The sequence below is a fragment of the Scyliorhinus torazame genome, chromosome 4 (assembly GCF_047496885.1).
Source record: "Scyliorhinus torazame isolate Kashiwa2021f chromosome 4, sScyTor2.1, whole genome shotgun sequence".
Lineage (NCBI taxonomy): Eukaryota > Metazoa > Chordata > Chondrichthyes > Carcharhiniformes > Scyliorhinidae > Scyliorhinus > Scyliorhinus torazame.
In genome coordinates, this window is record NC_092710.1 from 342,275,792 (window position 1) to 342,298,178 (window position 22,387).

Consider the following 22,387-nt stretch of genomic DNA (forward strand, 5'->3'; position numbering starts at 1 on the left):
CACTGACTGCCTGCCCCTTCTGGTGGTCACCCATCTCTCCGCCTGCACCTTGGTTGTGACCACGTTTCTTTAACTCCTATCTATGGCTTTCCGCCACCTGCATGCTCCCAAGTGCATCCAATTGCTGCTCCAACCGAACAATGTGGTCTGTGAGGAGCTGCCATTGGTTACACTTGCTGCAGATGTAGTCGAAGGGAAAGCGTCACAGATCTGCCACATCTCACAGTTGGAACACTGCACCCCGCTGAGTGACATTTAAGCTCTAATTAATTAATTTAAAATAAACACTTGAATTATTGTTAGATTGAGTTACAATTAACTATATGGCCCTGATGCTAGATGATTTTTACTGTAAAATTAAATGCTTAATACCGCTCACTGCCCTCAGGTTTAGTTGCTCCATTATCTAGTTAATCAATTAGATTTGTTTTGCAATATTATTGTTTTTTTTCAAATTTAACACATTCCCAACCACAGCTTTACTGTGATGTCACTCTCCTCCCCCCCCCCCCCCCCCCCCCCCACACACACACACAAAATTTGAAAAGGCAATAAAAAATCACTTACCTTCCCAGGATGCTCTCTGGTTCTCTCCCTACAGACTTAACAGTTACAAGCCAGAAGAAAGAAAACAAAACGGTAGGGAAAAAGCACCTCCTCCTACTCTGCATCGAATTACCAAGTTCCAATTCCCACTCTGGATGTGTCACACTCCGGCTGTGTCTCCTTCACTTGTGCAAAGCTACCTCTGCCAATGTGATTTTCCCAATCTACTTGAAGAATAAAGTCACCCATGATTAAAGTTTTTATATGCCTTTATTCTCCGTCCTACAGTATAGCGACTGTTTTGGTGCCCATTAACTACTCCCACTAGTGTCCTCTTTCCATTGTTATTTCTTGCCTCCATATAGATTCTATAACTTACGATCCAAGATAATTTCTTGATATTGTACTTATTCCATCTCGTACTAAAAAAGCTACCCCACCATCTTTTCCATTCTGCCTGTTCTACAAAAGTCACATACCCCTGAATATTTAGTTCCCAGTTTTGATCTCCCTGTAACCAAGTCTCTAATGTCAATAAGATCATACCTATTAACCGCAATTTGTGCCTTTGATTCATTTATTTTGTGCTGAATGCTACGTGTATTTTAGCAAAGGACCAATAATTTTGCCTTATCATTTTTTCCAGTTTGCCCCTACTTTTTTAATGTTTGCACACTCCTTCCTGTCACACGCTGGATATCGTTACCTAATTAGCTACCTTGTAATGCTGTTGCATGCTTTTGCTTTGTAAGCCTACATATCCCTTCTACAGAATCGGCCCCTCCATTTAGTTTAAAGCCCTCTCTGCTTCCCCAGTTAAGCAATTTGCAAGAACACTGGTCCCAGCACAGTTCAAATGTAGACTATCCCAATGTTCAGCCCCCACTTTCCCCAGTACTGATGCCAGCGTCCCACAAACTGAAACCCACTTCTTCCACACCTGTCTTTGAGCCTCGTATTCATCTCCATTTTTATGTACCTTGCGCCAGTTCGTAAGTGCATCAGGTAATAATCCAGAGATTATTACCTAACTCCTCAACTTCAATGCAGAACCTCTTTCCCTCATTGTACCTATGTCGTTGGTACCACAACAATGGGGACCCCCCACCACCACCACTTGATGGCTCCCTATACCATGGTGCTATGGTGAGTTTGCACATCTTCCCTACAGTCGCCACTCTTGTTCACACAGGGAGCTACAACCTCAAACCTGTTGGGCAGGGGCTGAGGTTCCTGCTGTGCTCCCTCTTGGGTCCCTCTACCAACCTCACTTGTAATCACGCCCTGCTGTCCCTGACCACTGGACAAGTTCACGATAGTTAATCTAAGAGGTGTGACTGCCTCCTGAAACACAGCATCCAAGTAACTCTCCTCCTGCCTGATGTGTTGCAATGTCTGAAGCTCAGACTCCAGTTCATTAACTCTGAGCCAAAGTTCCTCAAAGAACCAACACTCACTCCAGATGTGGTCACTGTGAACCACACTGGGGTCTGCCATCTCCCACATGCTGCAACTACAACACATCTTCAATTTGTTTTTAATTTCACTACTGATCTTTAGTTTTCACACTAACGTTTTCAGTCTAGTCTTTAATTTCAAAGCAAGTCTGAAAAGATAGAAGAGAGAAATGCTCACCTACAAAAACTTACCTGTGATATTACTCGGTGTGTCCTCTTGATGATGTTGAACTGCTGCAACTCATCTCCCAGCTCTCCGGCCTTCGTCTGCTCCTGCTCCCTCTGACCTGCGGACATAGTAAGGGAACAAGACACAGTAAAACCTCCCTCCCTCACTTAACTCAACTCCTGAGTCTCTCACTCCTAATAAACATTGTGCTGTCTTACCTTTATGCCAGTATCAGCACTTCTGCTGTCCTTAATGACACCACGAACACCGCCCCTCCGCATATCCTCCGTCCATGACATCTCTCTCCTTTGCTCCAACCTATCCTTCGTCTTCTCTTCTGCCCCACCCTTATCTCCAATTATATCGTTCATTACATTTCTAGCCCTCTCCAATTCTGTTACTTTAACTCTGTTTCTCTCAGCACAGATGCTGCCAGACCCGTTGAGTTTATTCAGTATTTTCTGTTTCGATTACAGTGTTCCAGGTATGGTCTCACCAAAGTCACAACTGTAGCGGAGCTTCACTATTCTTACGCTCCTGCGCCCTTGCAATAAAGTTCTTGATGCAATTAGCCTTCCTAATTGCTTGCTGCATCTGCATTCTACCTTTCTGCATTCCTTGTACTAACTCACCTAAATCTCTCTGAATATCGATATTTATAAGTTTCACAAATAATTCTACTTTTCTATTGCGGCCAAAGTGAAGAACTTCCCACTGCCCCACATTACACTCCATCTACCAACTTGTTGCACACTCACTTAAACTTGTCTTCTGGTCTCCTGGTCTTATATCTCTTTGTAGCCTCTTTGTGTCCTTATCACAGCTTACATTCCCAATTAACTTGAATCAATATGGGCACATTTGAATCATACTTTCCAGCAGCTGGCCTGTAGTCAGAGAGGTTACAGCACTTTTAGGTACCTTTTAATTGAGTTGAGCGTTTCGGCCTCAACCACCAATTTCGGAAGTGAATTCCAGAATTCCCCGGGTGAAAAAGATTTTCCTTGTGTCCTGTTTAATCCTTCTACCAATCACCATCCTTGACTACTGCTACACAAATATCTAGGGCGCCTGCGAATCCATCCCCAAACCGCACTTCGGAAAATCTGACCTCGACGGTGCTCCTTTTCCTGGCATACAAGCAGAAATTTAAGCAAGAGAATTGGGTTAAGAAGGTCGTGCAATGCTCGGCGGAGGTAACAGGAGAGCTCCTACGTGACTGCTTGGTGTCAGTGGACTGGTCATATTCAAGAACTCAACGGCCAATCTAAACGGGTACGCCACCACTGTCACAGACTTCACCAGCAAGTGTGTCGAAGATTGCGTGCCAAAGAAAGCAGTACGTACGTTCTCCAGCCGGAAACCATGGTTTAACAGGGAGATTCACTCCCTACTGAAGGCCAGGCCTGAGGCGTTCAAGACAGGCGACCAAGAGACGCTGCAAAACTAAGCTAGAGTCACAGACTAGTGGCACGGAGGGGCTGGTTTAACACGGCTAAATCGTTGGCTTTGAAAGCAGGCCAGCAGCACGGTTCAATTCCCATACCAGCCTCTCCGAACAGGTGCCGGAATGTGGCGACTAGGGGCTTTTCACAGTAACTTCATTTGAATCTAATTGTGACAAGTGATTTTCATTTCATTTCATTTCATCGGTTGTGGCATGGCTTAAACAACATAATGGGCTGCAAAGCAAAGCTGAATAGAATCTCTGTCAGCAGAGCACCCCTTCCTGATTTACTCAATGCATTCTATGCTTGTTTTGAGCAGGAAACCAACAAACCATTGTCGACTGCCCCGATAGCCTCAGACACATCCATACCCACTGTCACAGCTTCCAAAGTCAGATCGGCCTTCTTGAAAGTGAACCCTCGGATAGCAACGGGTCCTGATGGAGTCCCTGGTTGTGCACTCAGATCTTGCACGGACCAACTGGTGGGTGTGTTCGCGGACATAGATTATCATAGAATTTACAGTGCAGAAGGAGGCCATTTGGCCTATCGAGTCTGCACCGGCTCTTGGAAAGAGCACCCTACCCAAGGTCAACACCTCCACCCCATCCCCATAACCCAGTAACCCCACCCAACACCAAGGGCAATTTTGGACACTAAGGGCAATTTATCATGGCCAATCCACCTAACCTGCACATTTTTGGACTGTGGGAGGAAACCGGAGCACCCGGAGGAAACCCACGCACACACTGGGAGGATGTGCAGACTCTGCACAGACAGTGACCCAAGCCGGAATCGAACCTGGGACCCTGGCGCTGTGAAGCAATTGGTCTATCCACAATGCTACTGTGCTACATCTTCAACCTCTCCTTACTCCGCTCTGAGGTTCCCACTTGCTTCAAGATGACCACCATCATACCGGTGCCAAAGAAGAACAAGGCAGCATGCCTCAACAACTACCTTTCGTTGGCCTTGTCATCTGTCATTATGAAGCGCTTTGAGAGGTTGATCATAAGACACATCAACTCCATCCGTCCAGAATGCCTTGATCCACTGCAATTCACATACTGCCACAAAAGGTCCACAGCAGACACTATCTCCCTGGCCCTACACTCATTCCTGGAGCATCTCTATAATAATGACTCCTATGTTAGACTCCAATATACAGCTCTGCCTTCAACACCATAATCCCAGCTAAGCTCATATTGAAGCCCCAAACCTAGGACTTGGCTCCTCTCTCTGAAACTGGATCCTTGACTTTCTGACCCATAGACCACAATCAGTAAGGCTAAACAACTTCACCTCCTCCATGATAGTCCTCAATACCAGGGCCCCGCAAGGTTGCGTACTTAGCCCCCTACTATACTCCCTATACACACATGACTGTGTGGCAAAATTTGGCTCCAATTCCACCTACAAGTTTGCTGATGTCATAACTGTAGTGGGTCGGATCTCGAACAACAATGTAGTACAGGGGGTAGATAGAGAACTTAGTGGAGTGGTGTAATGACAACAATCTCTCCCTCAATGTCAGCAAAACGAAGCAGCTGGTCATTGACCTCAGGAAGCGAAGTACTGTACACACCCCTATCTGCATCAATGGGGTGGAGGTGGAGATGGTTGAGAGCTTCAAATTCCTGGGTGTGCACATCGGCAGAGATCTGTCCTGGTCCACCCACGTCAATGCTACCACCAAGAAAGCACAACAGCGCCTATACTTCCTCAGGAAACTAAGGAAATTCGGCATGTCCACATTGACTCTTTCCAATTTTTACAAACGCACCATTGAAAGCATCCTATCTGGCTGCATCACAGTTTGTTATGGCAACTGCTCTGCCCAAGACCCAACAAAACTACAGAGAGTCGTGAACACAGCCCATCACGTGAAACTGCCTTCTATTCATTGACCCTGTCTACACCTACCACAGCCTTGGGAAAGCGGGCAGCATAATCCAAGACCCCTCCCACCCGAGCTAGTCTCTCTTCCAACTTCTTCCGTCAGGCAAGAGATACAAAAGCCTGAGACCACGCACTAACAGACTCTAAAACAGCTTCTCCCCCGCTGTTACCAGGCCCCTTAATGGACTGAACTGATCCCTCCATGCAGCTTCTCTACTGAGTAGTACTACACCCCCTTTGTTTCGCCCGATGTTGATGTATTTACGTTGTGTATCTATCGTATGTTCTATGTTTGTCAAGTATGGAACAATCTGTCTGGACTGTACGCAGAACAATACTTTTCACTGTACCTCGGTACACGTGACAATAAAACTAATCCAAAATCCGTAAATGTACGCCCCCAGTAATTGTCACCTCAGTTCGGAAACGGGTCTTTCCTATCTACCCATGCTAGGCCATTCAGAATTTTGTACAACTCAAACAGGTCACTCCTCTGTTCTGAGAGAGTTTCTTAGAGCAGCACATTCTCAAACCAACCAGAGAACTGGTTTTATCAGGGGCATACAATTTTAAGAAATGAAATGAAAATCGCTTATTGTCACGAGTAGGCTTCAAATGAAGTTACTGTGAAAAGCCCCTAGTCGCCACATTCCGGCGCCTGTTCGGGGAGGCTGGTACGGGAATTGAACCGTGCTGCTGGCCTGCCTTGGTCTGCTTTAAAAGCCAGCGATTTAGCCCAGTGAGCTAAACCAGCCCTTTACAACACCGAAAGCGGCTCTTCGGCCCATCGTGACTGCGCTGGTTATCAAGCGCATATCTATTCGAATCACATTTTCCAGAACTTCATCCGCAGCCTTGTATGCTATGGATGTCACATGCTCATGTAAATGCTTCATAAATGTTGAGAGTTCTTTTCATGCAGTGAGTTCCAGATTCCAACCACCCTCTGGATGAAAAAGCTTTTCCTCAAATCCCCTTGAAGTCTCCTGCTCCTTACCTTAAATCTATGCTCCCTGGTTATTGACCCCTCTACTAAGATGGAAAGTTTCCTCGTATCTACTCTATGTCCCTCATAATTTAGTACATCTCAATCAGGTCCCCCCTCAGCCTTCTCTGCTCTAAGGAGAACAGCCCCAACCTAACCAGCGTCTCTTTATAGCTTAAACACTCCAACCCAGGCAACATCCCGATGAATCTCCTCAGCACCCTTTCTAGTGCAATCACTTCCTTTAGTGTGGCGACTAGATCTGCACGTGGAACTTTAGCTGACCTAACAAGTGTTTTATACTGCTCCATCATAACCTCCTCTTATCATAGATTATCATAGAATTTACAGTGCAGGAGGAGGCCATTCGGCCCATCGAGTCTGCACCGGCTCTTGGAAAGAGCACCCTACCTAAGCCCACACCTCCACCCTATCCCCATAACCCAGTAACCCCACCCAACACTAAGGGCAATTCTATGCTTTGGCCAATAAAGGCAAGTATCCCATATGCCTTGTTAACCACCATATCTACCTGCCTTCTGCTGCCTTCAGGGGACATGCACCCCAAGATCCCTCTGTACTTCCTAGCGTCCTACCATTCATTGTGTATTCCCTTGCCTTGTTAGTCCTCCCAAAATGCATCTAATTTTTCAGGGTTAAATTTTTCAGGGGCAGCACGGTAGCATTGTGGATAGCACAATTGCTTCACAGCTCCAGGGTCCCAGGTTCGATTCCGGCTTGGGTCGCTGTCTGTGCGGAGTCTGCACATCCTCCCCGTGTGTGCGTGGGTTTCCTCCGGGTGCTCCGGTTTCCTCCCACAGTCCAAAGTTGTGCAGGTTAGGTGGATTGGCCATGGTAAATTGCCCTTAGTCTCCAAAATTGCCCTTAAGTGTTGGGTGGGGTTATTGGGTTATGGGGAAGGTGTGGACCTTGGGTAGGGTGCTCTTTCCAAGAGCCGGTGCAGACTCGATGGGCTGAATGGCCTCCTTCTGCACTGTAAATTCTATGAAATTCCATTTGTCACTGCTCTGCTCAGATGACCAGCCCGTCTGTATCGTCCTGTATGAGACTTTCCTCCTCTCCGTTTACCACACCACCAACTTTTGTGTCATCTGCAAACTTACTGATGCATATGTGCAAAGCGGTAAGATACTTGTGTACTGATACTTCCTGCTCCTCAGCTTTCACATACAAACAAATAGAGAATCAATCTTCTTGAGAGGTCCATGGAATGAGCTCAGCACAGTTACATTTGATTGTGTCACGTTGTTTCAGCTGTCTCTTTCCTCTTTAAAAACTGGTTTTGCTTTACTTTCCATTTGGGGACGTAGTTTATTATTTTTTATATGACGTTCTTGACTGACGTGTTCCAGTGGAGCGTTGGCACCGATCGTGAAATTCTGATGACTGCACTGCCCAAATCTACATACCTAGTCACCTCATCAAAAAAATCCAATCAATTCCTACACACTCGGGGGAGGGGGTGTCTCTCTATCTCTCCAGAAGGCTGAGAGTTGCTGTATTTGTGAAACTACAGAGACCTGAATGAATCTACATTAAAGGCTGCAAACAGAGACCTGGATTTGAAAGCTTACTTTGAAGGAAGGTCTGCTTAAAGACAACAAACTGAAACAAAGACTCTTTTTCTTTTTACTTCTGATTTGCACCCCTCTCCTCCCCTGTGTGTGTGTGCGTGTGTGTGCGTGTGTGTGCGTGCGTGTGCGTGCGTGCGTGTGCGTGCGTGTGCGTGCGTGTGCGTGCGTGTGCGTGCGTGCGCGTGCGTGCGTGTGCGTGCGTGCGTGTGCGTGCGTGTGTGTGTGTGTAAATTGGGGAAATAAGGAATTAGATAGTTAACCTGTTGTATTTGCTGCATATTTAATTATTTTTCTTGTTATTTACTTTTTACTCTTGTAAAAAGTAATTATGTTTAAATTTACAAACCTGGTGACTGTAATTATTGGGCAGCCAAGGACCAAAGACTTGGGGTATTTATTCGAAGAATTATTAGTTAATTCAGTTGTGTTGCGATTCCAGGTCAAGTGGACCACGACTAGCCCAGGGTGTCGTAATGCTCACTTGCATTATCTACCTAACGTCTATCAAACATGTCCTTTTGCTGCTTCATCTTTCTCTCTATCTCTTTTGAAAATAAACTGGGCGTATGAAAACAATGAAGTTGAGCTATTGGTTCAAATTTGAAAGAACCCTGATGGCTTTTACAGCAAGATACCTGCTCTAAATTACAGGAATACTCAACAAAATGTCTTGTGGGCCACACCCAGAACTCTGGGCCACAGGTGGCCCCCAGGCCACAAGTTGTCCACCACTGGTGTAGGTTGTCTCAGAAACCCATAATTGGTGAAAACAAAATTTGTACTTTGGCTGCAGTTGCAGTCTGCTATTGAGTGATCTTTTACCTTGTGTTCCAGACAACTGACCTTGGTGGTTGCGAGTGAGGACTCCAGTTATATGCCAGCCCGTGTGGTGGTGATGGGAGGGGACGATCCAAGTAACATCAATACAGAACTAAACACAGTGAGTTATTAAAGTGGAGTGCGTTTCAGACAGTGAGGCAAAAGCAAATAACTCCTGCGGGAACATTGTTGCAGCTTCCAATGGAAAACACTTTTACAGTTCGTTCACTGCGTTCTCATTTTTATCTCCTGTGGTTCCTTGTGTTGCTAACTTGTATGTAGCTGACAGTTCAGGAAGTATTATTTTTCCACATGCTGATGAACAAAGAATGCATATGTGCAAAGCGGTAAGATACTTGTGTACTGATACTTCCTGCTCCTCAGCTTTCACATACACACAAATAGAGAATCAATCTTCTTGAGAGGTCCATGGAATGAGCTCAGCACAGTTACATTTGATTGTGTCACGTTGTTTCAGCTGTCTCTTTCCTCTTTAAAAACTGGTTTTGCTTTACTTTCAATTTGGGGACGTAGTTTATTATTTTTTATATGACGTTCTTGACTGACGTGTTCCAGTGGAGCGTTGGCACCGATCGCGAAATTCTGATGATACAGGATCCTCTGAAATTTTTCAAATAAAGGAACAAAATTGTGGCTTTGAAGTCTTCGAGATTCATAGTCTAGCGGAGGAGCCTTGATTCTCGTCTTGGGACTGGTAGGAGGAAACTTGCTCCTCAGCACTAACACTGACTCCTGCAGGTGTAACCTGTGCTGTGGGTGGCTGGTATTTAATGGGTGACAGAAGGTTAGAGAGGCATGGTTACAAAATGATCAAGGTTGGACAATAAATACTCCCAAGTACACAACATTTTTAAAAGACACACGGAATGGCAAAAGGAGCCCAGCAAATGAAGGAGGGGACAAAGGCGATGGCAAGAAAGGGTCTTAGCCCACATCAGGAAGAAGAACCTGAGTTGAGGGCACAAATTAAAACATGGGGATATGATGTCATTGGTGTCACTGAGACATGGTTGAGAGAGGGGCAGGATTGGCAGCTCAATATTCCAGGAAACCGGATCTTCAGTTGAGATGGGGAGAGGAGTAAGAGAGGATGGGATGTCGCAATTAGAAGGCTCTTCAAATGAATCTGTGTGGGTAGAACTTAAAAACTAACAGGAGAAATCACATTGCTGGGAGTGTTCTATGGGCAGAGGAATAGGAGAGGAGAGAGTGGTCCTGGACTTAATTTGAGGTAACAAACCAGGCAAGTGGCTGAAGTATCAGTGGGAAAATATTTTGTAGACCGTGATCATAACTCCATTAGATTCAAGGTTGTTATGGAAAAGGACAAGGATGAGCCTGAAATCAAAGTTCTAAACTGGCTGATTTTAATAAGATCAGATATGATTGGGCCAGAGTTGCCTGGGAGCAGACACTCTTGTGTTTTTTTTATATAAGTACCCAATTCATTTTTTTTCCAATTAAGGGGTATGGCCAATCCACCTACTCTGCACATCTTTGGGTTGTGGGGTGAAACCCACGCAGACACGGGGAGAATGTGCAAACTCCACATGGACAGTGACCCAGGGCCAGGATCGAACCCGGTCCTCAGTGCCATGAGACAGCAGTGCTAACCACTACGTCATCGTGCCGCCCTGGGAGCAGATACTTTTAGGTAGAACTGTGACAGAACAGTGGGATGCATTCATGAAGGAAATAGGGAGAAATAGGAAAATAGGGAACCAACATGTTCCAATAAAGAAAAAGGGTGGAACCAACAAATCCACTGCACCCTGGATATCGAGAGACATGCAGCATTGGGCAAAGAGAAAAAGGGAGGCATATGGCAGATATCGAGGGCTCAAAACAGCAGAAGCCCAAGAGACACATAGAGTGTGCAAGAGGGAACTTAAAAAGGCAATTACGAGAGCAAAAAGGATCCTGGCAGGTAAAATAAAGGAAGGCTGCTCCCCATTAGCTGATGGTACCCAGAACTGGACATAATACTGCAGTTGAAGCTGAACAAGCAAGCATGATTTCCTGGCTCCCACCGCTGTCAATGGGGTTTCCCATTGTTTGTACACTCTGCTGCCAGGGAACCCATGGCGGGGTGGGGGGGGTTTGCCATCAGTGGGACCAGAAGATTCTCCCTGACGGAACGAGCTGAAAATCCTCCCCAGTGATGTTTGTCCTCATTGATCAAGCCTAGGATGATGTGTACTTTTGTTAACTGCTCTTGTTACCTGTTATGCCAATTTCTATGATTTGTGCCCTTGTACACCCAGGTCCCTCTGCTCCTGTACCCCTAATAGAATTGTGCCCTGTATTTTACATTATCTCCATGTTGTTCTGAGAAAAAAGAACCGCGTCACATTTCTCTGCATTAAATTTCACCTGTCACTTGCCTGCTCCACTCCACCAAAGATCTATGTCCTTTTGGAGATGTACGCTATCCTCGCAGTTCGAAATACCCCCAAGTCTCATATCATCCACAAATTTTGAAATTGCACCCGAGACACCAAAGGAAAGGTCATTAAATTATATCAGGAAAAGCAAGGATGCCAACGCAGATTCGTGGAGAAAACCAGTGGAAATATTCCCTCTGGATAAAGTCCCTCTCCCCGTTGTTTGGATGTATCTGGATAAAGTCCCTCTGTCCGTTATTGGGATTTATCTGGATAAAGTCACTCTGTCCGTTATTGGGATTTATCTGGATAAAGTCCCTCTGTCCGTTATTGGGATTTATCTGGATAAAGTCACTCTGTCCGTTATTTGGATGTATCTGGATACAGTCCCTCTGTCCGTTATTGGGATTTATCTGGATAAAGCCCCTCTGTCCGTTATTGGGATTTATCTAGATAAAGTCCCTCTGGCCGTTATTGGGATTTATCTGGATAAAGTCCCTCTGTCCGTTATTTGGATGTATCTGGATACAGTCCCTCTGTCCGTTATTGGGATTTATCTGGATAAAGCCCCTCTGTCCGTTATTGGGATTTATCTGGATAAAGTCACTCTGTCCGTTATTTGGATGTATCTGGATACAGTCCCTCTGTCCGTTATTGGGATTTATCTGGATAAAGCCCCTCTGTCCGTTATTGGGATTTATCTAGATAAAGTCCCTCTGGCCGTTATTGGGATTTATCTGGATAAAGTCCCTATGTCCATTATTGGATTTATCTGGATAAAGTCCCTCTGTCCATTATTGGGATTTATCTGGATAAAGTCCCTCTGTCCGTTATTGGGATTTATCTGGTTAAAGTCACTCTGTCCGTTATTGGGATTTATCTGGATACAGTCCCTCTGTCCATTATTGGGATTTATTTGGATAAAGTCCCTCTGTCCGTTATTGGGATTTATCTGGATTAAGTCCCTCTGTCCGCTATTGGGATTTATCTGGATACAGTCCCTCTGTCCATTATTGGGATTTATCTGGATACAGTCCCTCTGTCCATTATTGGGATTTATCTGGATAAAGTCCCTCTGTCCATTATTGGGATTTATCTGGATAAAGTCCCTCTGTCCATTATTGGGATTTATCTGGATAAAGTCCCTCTGTCCATTATTGGGATTTATCTGGATAAAGTCTCTCTGTCCTTTATTGGGATTTATCTGGATAAAGTCCCTCTGTCCATTATTGGGATTTATCTGGATAAAGTCCCTCTGTCCGTTATTGGGATATATCTGGATAAAGTCTCTCTGTCCATTATTGGGATTTATCTGGGTACAGTCCCTCTGTCCGTTATTGGGATTTATCTGGATTTAGTCCCTCTGTCCGTTATTGGGATTTATCTGGATAAAGTCCCTCTGTCCGTTATTGGGATTTATCTGGATACAGTCCCTCTGTCCGTTATTGGGATTTATCTGGATACAGTCCCTCTGTCCATTATTGGGATTTATCTGGATAAAGTCCCTCTGTCCATTATTGGGATTTATCTGGATAAAGTCCCTCTATCCATTATTGGGATTTATCTGGATAAAGTCCCTCTGTCCATTATTGGGACTTATCTGGATAAAGTCTCTCTGTCCATTATTGGGATTTATCTGGATAAAGTCCCTCTATCCATTATTGGGATTTATCTGGATACAGTCCCTCTGTCCGTTATTGGGATTTATCTGGATAAAGTCTCTCTGTCCATTATTGGGAGTTATCTGGATAAAGTCCCTCTATCCATTATTGGGATTTATCTGGATAAAGTCTCTCTGTCCATTATTGGGATTTATCTGGATAAAGTCCCTCTGTCCATTATTGGGATTTATCTGGATACAGTCCCTCTGTCCATTATTGGGATTTATCTGGATAAAGTCCCTCTGTCCATTATTGGGATTTATCTGGATAAAGTCCCTCTATCCATTATTGGGATTTATCTGGATACAGTCCCTCTGTCCGTTATTGGGATTTATCTGGATAAAGTCCCTCTGTCCGTTATTGGATTTATCTGGATAAAGTCCCTCTGTCCGTTATTGGGATTTATCTGGATAAAGTCCCTCTGTCCGTTATTGGGATTTATCTGGATAAAGTCCCTCTGTCCGTTATTGGATTTATCTGGATACAGTCCCTCTGTCCGTTATTGGGATTTATCTGGATAAAGTCCCTCTGTCCGTTATTGGATTTATCTGGATAAAGTCCCTCTGTCCGTTATTGGGATTTATCTGGATAAAGTCCCTCTGTCCGTTATTGGGATTTATCTGGATAAAGTCCCTCTGTCCGTTATTGGGATTTATCTGGATAAAGTCCCTCTGTCCGTTATTGGGATTTATCTGGATAAAGTCCCTCTATCCATTATTGGGATTTATCTGGATACAGTCCCTCTGTCCGTTATTGGGATTTATCTGGATAAAGTCCCTCTATCCATTATTGGGATTTATCTGGATAAAGTCTCTCTGTCCATTATTGGGATTTATCTGGATAAAGTCCCTCTGTCCATTATTGGGATGTATCTGGAAAAAGTCCCTCTGTCCATTATTGGGATTTTTCTGGATAAAGTCCCTCTGTCCGCTATTGGGATTTTTCTGGATAAAGTCTCTCTGTCCATTATTGGGATTTTTCTGGATAAAGTCCCTCTGTCCGCTATTGGGATTTTTCTGGATAAAGTCCCTCTGTCCATTATTGGGATTTTTCTGGATAAAGTCCCTCTGTCCGTTATTGGGATTTTTCTGGATAAAGTCCCTCTGTCCGCTATTGGGATTTTTCTGGATAAAGTCCCTCTGTCCATTATTGGGATTTATCTGGATAAAGTCCCTCTGTCCGTTATTGGGATTTATCTGGATACAGTCCCTCTGTCCGTTATTGGATTTATCTGGATAAAGTCCCTCTGTCCGTTATTGGGATTTATCTGGATAAAGTCCCTCTGTCCGTTATTGGATTTATCTGGATAAAGTCCCTCTGTCCGTTATTGGGATTTACCTGGATAAAGTCCCTCTGTCCGTTATTGGACTTATCTGGATAAAGTCCCTCTGTCCGTTATTGGGATTTATCTGGATAAAGTCCCTCTGTCCGTTATTGGGATTTATCTGGATAAAGTCCCTCTGTCCGTTATTGGGATTTATCTGGATAAAGTCCCTCTGTCCGTTATTGGGATTTATCTGGATAAAGTCCCTCTATCCATTATTGGGATTTATCTGGATACAGTCCCTCTGTCCGTTATTGGGATTTATCTGGATAAAGTCCCTCTATCCATTATTGGGATTTATCTGGATAAAGTCTCTCTGTCCATTATTGGGATTTATCTGGATAAAGTCCCTCTGTCCATTATTGGGATGTATCTGGATAAAGTCCCTCTGTCCATTATTGGGATTTTTCTGGATAAAGTCCCTCTGTCCGCTATTGGGATTTTTCTGGATAAAGTCTCTCTGTCCATTATTGGGATTTTTCTGGATAAAGTCCCTCTGTCCGCTATTGGGATTTTTCTGGATAAAGTCCCTCTGTCCATTATTGGGATTTTTCTGGATAAAGTCCCTCTGTCCGTTATTGGGATTTTTCTGGATAAAGTCCCTCTGTCCGTTATTGGGATTTTTCTGGATAAAGTCCCTCTGTCCGCTATTGGGATTTTTCTGGATAAAGTCCCTCTGTCCATTATTGGGATTTATCTGGATAAAGTCCCTCTGTCCGTTATTGGGATTTATCTGGATAAAGTCCCTCTGTCCGCTATTGGGATTTTTCTGGATAAAGTCCCTCTGTCCATTATTGGGATTTATCTGGATAAAGTCCCTCTGTCCATTATTGGGATTTATCTGGATAAAGTCCCTCTATCCATTATTGGGATTTATCTGGATAAAGTCTCTCTGTCCATTATTGGGATTTATCTGGATAAAGTCCCTCTATCCATTATTGGGATTTATCTGGATATAGTCCCTCTGTCCATTATTGGGACTTATCTGGATAAAGTCTCTCTGTCCATTATTGGGATTTATCTGGATAAAGTCCCTCTATCCATTATTGGGATTTATCTGGATACAGTCCCTCTGTCCGTTATTGGGATTTATCTGGATAAAGTCCCTCTGTCCATTATTGGGATTTATCTGGATTTAGTCCCTCTGTCCATTATTGGATTTATCTGGATAAAGTCCCTCTGTCCGTTATTGGGATTTATCTGGATAAAGTCTCTCTGTCCGTTATTGGGATTTATCTGGATAAAGTCCCTCTGTCCATTATTGGGATTTATCTGGATAAAGTCCCTCTGTCCGCTATTGGGATTTTTCTGGATAAAGTCCCTCTGTCCATTATTGGGATTTATCTGGATAAAGTCCCTCTGTCCATTATTGGGATTTATCTGGATAAAGTCCCTCTATCCATTATTGGGATTTATCTGGATAAAGTCCCTCTGTCCATTATTGGGACTTATCTGGATAAAGTCTCTCTGTCCATTATTGGGATTTATCTGGATAAAGTCCCTCTATCCATTATTGGGATTTATCTGGATACAGTCCCTCTGTCCGTTATTGGGATTTATCTGGATAAAGTCCCTCTGTCCATTATTGGGATTTTTCTGGATTTAGTCCCTCTGTCCATTATTGGATTTATCTGGATAAAGTCCCTCTGTCCGTTATTGGGATATATCTGGATAAAGTCTCTCTGTCCTTTATTGGGATTTATCTGGATAAAGTCCCTCTGTCCGTTATTGGGATTTATCTGGATACAGTCCCTCTGTCCGTTATTGGGATTTATCTGGATAAAGTCCCTCTGTCCATTATTGGGACTTATCTGGTTAAAGTCACTCTGTCCGTTATTGGGATTTATCTGGATAAAGTCTCTCTGTCCGTTATTGGGATTTATCTGGATAAAGTCCCTCTATCCATTATTGGGATTTATCTGGATACAGTCCCTCTGTCCGTTATTGGGATTTATCTGGATAAAGTCCCTCTGTCCATTATTGGGATTTATCTGGATAAAGTCTCTCTGTCCATTATTGGGATTTATCTGGATAAAGTCCCTCTATCCATTATTGGGATTTATCTGGATACAGTCCCTCTGTCCGTTATTGGGATTTATCTGGATAAAGTCCCTCTGTCCATTATTGGGATTTATCTGGATTTAGTCCCTCTGTCCATTATTGGATTTATCTGGATAAAGTCCCTCTGTCCGTTATTGGGATTTATCTGGATAAAGTCTCTCTGTCCTTTATTGGGATTTATCTGGATAAAGTCCCTCTGTCCGTTATTGGGATTTATCTGGATAAAGTCCCTCTGTCCATTATTGGGATTTATCTGGATAAAGTCCCTCTGTCCGTTATTTGGATGTATCTGGATACAGTCCCTCTGTCCGCTATTGGGATTTATCTGGATAAAGCCCCTCTGTCCATTATTGGGATTTATCTGGATAAAGTCCCTCTGTCCGTTATTGGGATTTATCTGGATACAGTCCCTCTGTCCGTTATTGGGATTTATCTGGATACAGTCCCTCTGTCCATTATTGGGATTTATCTGGATAAAGTCCCACTGTCCGTTATTGGGATTTATCTGGATAAAGTCCCTCTGTCCATTATTGGATTTATCTGGATAAAGTCCCTCTGTCCGTGATTGGGATTTATCTGGATACGGTCCCACTGTCCGTTATTGGGATTTATCTGGATAAAGTCCCTCTGTCCGTTATTGGGATTTATCTGGATAAAGTCCCTCTGTCCGTTATTGGGATTTATCTGGATACAGTCCCTCTGTCCGTTATTGGGATTTATCTGGATAAAGTCCCACTGTCCGTTATTGGGATTTATCTGGATAAAGTCCCACTGTCCTTTATTGGGATTTATCTGGATACGGTCCCTCTGTCCGTTATTGGGATTTATCTGGATAAAGTCTCTCTGTCCGTTATTGGGATTTATCTGGATAAAGTCTCTCTGTCCGTTATTGGGGTTTAACTGGATAATGTCCCTCTGTCCATTATTGGGATTTATCTGGATAAGGTCCCTCTGTCCGTTATTGGGATTTATCTGGATAAAGTCCCTCTGTCCATTATTGGATTTGTCTAGATGAAGTCCCTCTGCCCATTGTTGGATTTGTCTAGATGAAGTCTCCCTGTCCAGGGTTTAGGTTGGTGTTAAAGGTCCAATGGTACGTATCCAGGTACAGCCGAGCATATGTTTCTGAATGGACACGAAGACTTAGATAGTCATTAATTTCAATGTTTAGGTGGGATCTTACTTTGTGGAAAATGCATGCAGCCAATATCTACATAAGTCACCACATGTTTTGTTTTGTGTGAAGCACTGAATTTCTGAGAGCAATAGAGAGGTATTTTGACCATTATCAACAGTGCAGATGTACATTCAGAAATCACCTGTGCTGCAACACATCCTTGCTTCAAGGCTTAACCACGTGGTGACCTTGCCTTTGTTTGCAGGTGAATGTGGCACCCACTGCCAGCCGTGTTTTACTGCTGGAGAATATGACTCGTTACTGGGCAATTATCCAGATTCGGATCAAGCGATGCCAGCAGGTAGGTAGATCCTTTGACTATTTCAGACTTGTAGAATATGTCAGTATTGTTATTATTGCTGTCCCGGAGTGGTGATGAATTTGTTTTTTGGGTTTTTTAAAATAAATTTTGAGTACCCAATTATTTTTTTTCTCAATTAAGGGGCAATTTAGCGTGGCCAATCCACCTAACCCGCACATCTTTTGGGTTGTGGGGTGAAACCCACGCAGACATGGGGAGAATGTGCAAACTCCACACGGACAGTGACCCAGGGCCGGGATTCGAACCTGGGACCTCAGCGCCGCAGTCCCAGTGCTATCCACTGCGCCACATGATGAAGCATTTGTTCACATTGTTTGCAAAATTCTATATATTCTTCAATTGTATTCATTTACTGAGCTTCATGTTTGCCGTACAGTATTGTAACTGGAGAGAAGTTGGAGCAGAGCTGCAATGTCTAGTTAATCATTTTATTTCCTAAATCAGGGTGGTATTGATACTCGTGTTCACGGATTTGAAGTTCTGGGGCCAAAGCCAACCTTCTGGCCAGTATTCAAGGAGCAGCTATGCTGTCGGACTTACCTCTTCTACACAACAAAGGCCCACACCTGGTGTCAGGAAATTCAGGAGGACAGGATGCAGCTGCTACAGCTTTTCAACAAGTTAGTGATCTAGCGAGTAGGGCACAATAAAGTTCCACTGTTGAATTCACGCCGGATTTTAATCTACCGCGAGGTGTTACACAAAAAGTAAACATACAGAAAAGGGCTCGAGTTGGGGCTAGGAAAGGATGGATTGAAAATTGGTTAATGGGCAGGAAACAGCCAGCTGGATAAATGGGGCACTTTATAGTCCTAAATCAAGAAATTCCACAAGGATCAATGCTGGAGTCTCAGCTATTTACAACCTATACTTTTTTATTCTTTTTGTAGCAGTCACTGGCCACGCCAGGATTTTTATTGCCCATCACTAATTGCCCTTGAGAAGGTGATGGTGAACTGCCTTCCTGTGCGGTTGCAGTCCATGTGGTGCAGGTACATCCACAGAACTGTTAGAACATAAGAACTCGGAGCAGGAGTAGGCCATCTGGACCCTCGAGCCTGCTCCGCCATTCAATGAGATCATGGCTGATCTTTTGTGGACTCAGCTCCACTTTCGGGCCCGAACACCATAACCCTTAATCCCTTTATTCTTCAAAAAAACTATCTTTATCTTAAAAACATTTAATGAAGGAGCCTCTACTGCTTCACTGGGCAAGGAATTCCATAGATTTACAACCCTTTGGGTGAAGAAGTTCCTCCTAAACTCAGTCCTAAATCTACTTCCCCTTATTTTGAGGCTATGCCCCCTAGTTCTGCTTTCACCCGCCAGTGGAAACAACTTGCCCGCATCTATCCTATCTATTCACTTCATAATTTTATATGTTTCTATAAGATCCCCCCTCATCCTTCTAAATTCCAACGAGTACAGTCCCAGTCTACTCAACCTCTCCTCTCCAACCCCTTCAGCTCTGGGATTAACCTAGTGAATCTCCTCTGCACACCCTCCAGTGCCAGTACGTCCTTTCTCAAGTAAGGAGACCAAAACTGAACACACTACTCCAGGTGTAGCCTCACCAACACCCTATACAATTGCAGCATAACCTCCCTAGTCTTAAACTCCATCCCTCTAGCAATAAAGGACAAAATTCCATTTGCCGCCTTAATCGCCTGTTGCACCTGTAAACCAACCTTTTGCGACTCATGCACTAGCACACCCAGGTCTCTGCACAGCAGCACGTTTTAATATTTTACCATTTAAATAATAATCCCTTTTGCTGTTATTCCTACCAAATGGATAACCTCACATTTGTCAACATTGTATTCCATCTGCCAGACCCTAGCCCATTCACTTAGCCTATCCAAATCCCTCTGCAGACTTCCAGTATCCTCTGCACTTTTTGCTTTACCACTCATCTTCGTGTCGTCTGCAATCTTGGACACATTGCCCTTGGCCCCCAACTCCAAATCATCTATGTAAATTGTGAACAATTGTGGGCCCAACACTGATTCTTGAGGGACACCACTAGCTAATGATTGCCAACCAGAGAAACACCCATTAATCCCCACTCTTTGCTTTCTATTAATTAACCAATCCTCTATCCATGCTACTACTTTCCCCTTAATGCCATGCATCTTTATCTTATGCAGCAACCTTTTGTGTGGCACCTTGTCAAAGGCTTTCTGGAAATCCAGATATACCGCATCCATTGGCTCCCCGTTATCTACCGCACTGGTAATGTCCTCAAAATGTTCCTGTAACAGCCTCCCCGAACAGGCGCCGGAATGTGGCGACTAGGGGCTTTTCACAGTAACTTCATTGAAGCCTACGCGTGACAAATAGCAATTTTCATTTCAATTTTCATTTTCAAAAAATTCCACTAAATTAGTTAGGCATGACCTGCCCTTTATGAACCCATGCTGCGCCTGCTCAATGGGACAATTTCCATCCAAATGCCTCGCTATTTCTTCCTTGATGATAGATTCCAGCATCTTCCCTACTACCGTAGTTAAGCTCACTGGTCTATAATTACCCGCTTTCTGCCTACCTCCTTTTTTAAACAGTGGTGTCATGTTTGCTAATTTCCAATCCGTCGGGACCACCCCAGAGTCTCGTGTATTTTGGTAAATTATCACTAGTGCATTTGCAATTTCCCTAGCCATCTCTTTTAGCACTCTGGTATGCATTCCATCAGGGCCAGGAGACTTGTCTACCTTTAGCCCCATTAGTTTGCCCATCACTACCTCCTTAGTGATAACAATCCTCTCAAGGTCCTCACCTGTCATAGCCTCATTTCTATCAGTCACTGGCATGTTATTTGTGTCTTCCACTGTGAAGACCGACCCAAAAAACCTGTTCAATTCCTCAGCCATTTCCTCATCTCCCATTATTAAATCTCCCTTCTCATCCTCTAAAGGACCAATATTTACCTTAGCCACTCTTTTTTGTTTTATATATTTATAGAAACTTATTACTATCTGTTTTTATATTCTGTGCAAGTTTACCCTCATAATCTATCTTACTCTTCTTTATAGCTTTTTTAGAAGCTTTCTGTTGCCCCCTAAAGATTTCCCAGTCCTCTAGTCTCCCACTAATCTTTGCCACTTTGTATGCTTTTTCCTTCAATTTAATACTCTCCCTTATTTCCTTAGATATCCACGGTCGATTTTCCCTCTTTCTACCGTACTTCCTTTTTGTTGGTATAAACCTTTGCTGAGCACTGTGAAAAATCACTTGGAAGGTTCCCCACTGTTCCTCAACTGTTTCACCATAAAATCTTTGCTCCCAGTCTACCGTAGCTAGTTCTTCTCTCATCCCATTAGGGGTGGGGGAGTTCCACGGTTTAGACCCAGTGACAGTGAGGGACAGAGAGTAATATGTCTCATTTTTCTGATGATACAAATCATCTGGGAACGTCAGCTGTAAGGGGGAGGGGGACAGAAGCTGCAAAGAGATCAGCAGATTGAGAGGGCATCAAGGTGACAGAATTATAGAATTTACAGTGCAGAAGGAGGCTATTTGGCCCATCAAGTCAGCACCGGCCCTTGGAAAGAGCACCCCTTTTAGCCCACACCTCCAACCTAACCCAGTAACCCCACCGAAAATGTTACAAAATGTGAGGTTATTCACTTGGTACAAAGAATAGAAAAGTAGAATTATTTTTAAATGTTGATGCGGCAAGGAAACTTGTCCTTGTACAAGGAACACAAAGTTAGCATACGTGTATAGCAAGCGATGAGGAAGGCAAATAGCACGTTTGTCTTTGTTGCAATGAGATTGGAGTGCTGTAATATGCAAGTCTTGCAGCAGTGCTTTAAGGCTGGTGAGACCACACCTGGAGTACTGTGTGCGTTTTATCTCCATCTTTCAGGAAGGTTATACTTTCCTAGGAGGCAGTAAAACGAAGGTTCACCAGATTGGCTTTTGCTCCAAAACCACTTTTTAACCCCACATTTATCCAAATTATACTGCATCTATCATGCAATTGCCCACTCACTCAACTTGTCAAAATCACACTGAAGGATCTCTGCATCCTCCTCACAGCTCACCCTCTCTGTGTCTTTTGCAAATTTGGAGTTATTACATTTTGTTCCCTCTAAATCATTAATATATATTGTGAATAGCTGGGGTCCCAGCTCCAATTCCTATGGTTCCCCACTACTCACTGCCTGCCATTTAGAAAACAACTCTTTGTTTCCTGTCTGCCAGCACGTTTTCTATCCGTCTGAATACACTTCCCCTAATCCCAAGCACTTTAATTTTACACGATAAAGCCTTTTGAAAGTCCAAATATACCACTTCAACTGACTCCCCTTTGTCTACTCTACAAGTTACATCCTCGAAGAATTCCAATAGATTTGTCTAGCATGATTTCCCTTCATAAATCCATGTGGATTCTGTCCGATTCTGCCACTGTTTTCCAAGTGTTGTGCTATTAATTTTTTTATAATGGACTCCAGCATTTTCCCCACTACTGATATCAGGCTTACTGGTCTATAATTCCCTGTTTTTTCTCTACCTC

At 43.7% G+C, this 22,387-nt stretch overlaps 1 protein-coding gene across 1 annotated transcript in view; it reads left to right on the forward strand.

Annotated features, from left to right (window-relative positions):
* Positions 1-22,387, forward strand: part of LOC140411187 (cullin-9) — a 463,592-nt gene that overhangs the window by 198,193 nt on the left and 243,012 nt on the right. The window contains exons 16-18 of the mRNA XM_072500276.1: positions 8,934-9,039; positions 17,752-17,847; positions 18,313-18,488. Of these exons, the coding sequence (XP_072356377.1) occupies positions 8,934-9,039; positions 17,752-17,847; positions 18,313-18,488 (378 nt within the window). The remainder of the gene's footprint in view (positions 1-8,933; positions 9,040-17,751; positions 17,848-18,312; positions 18,489-22,387) is intronic.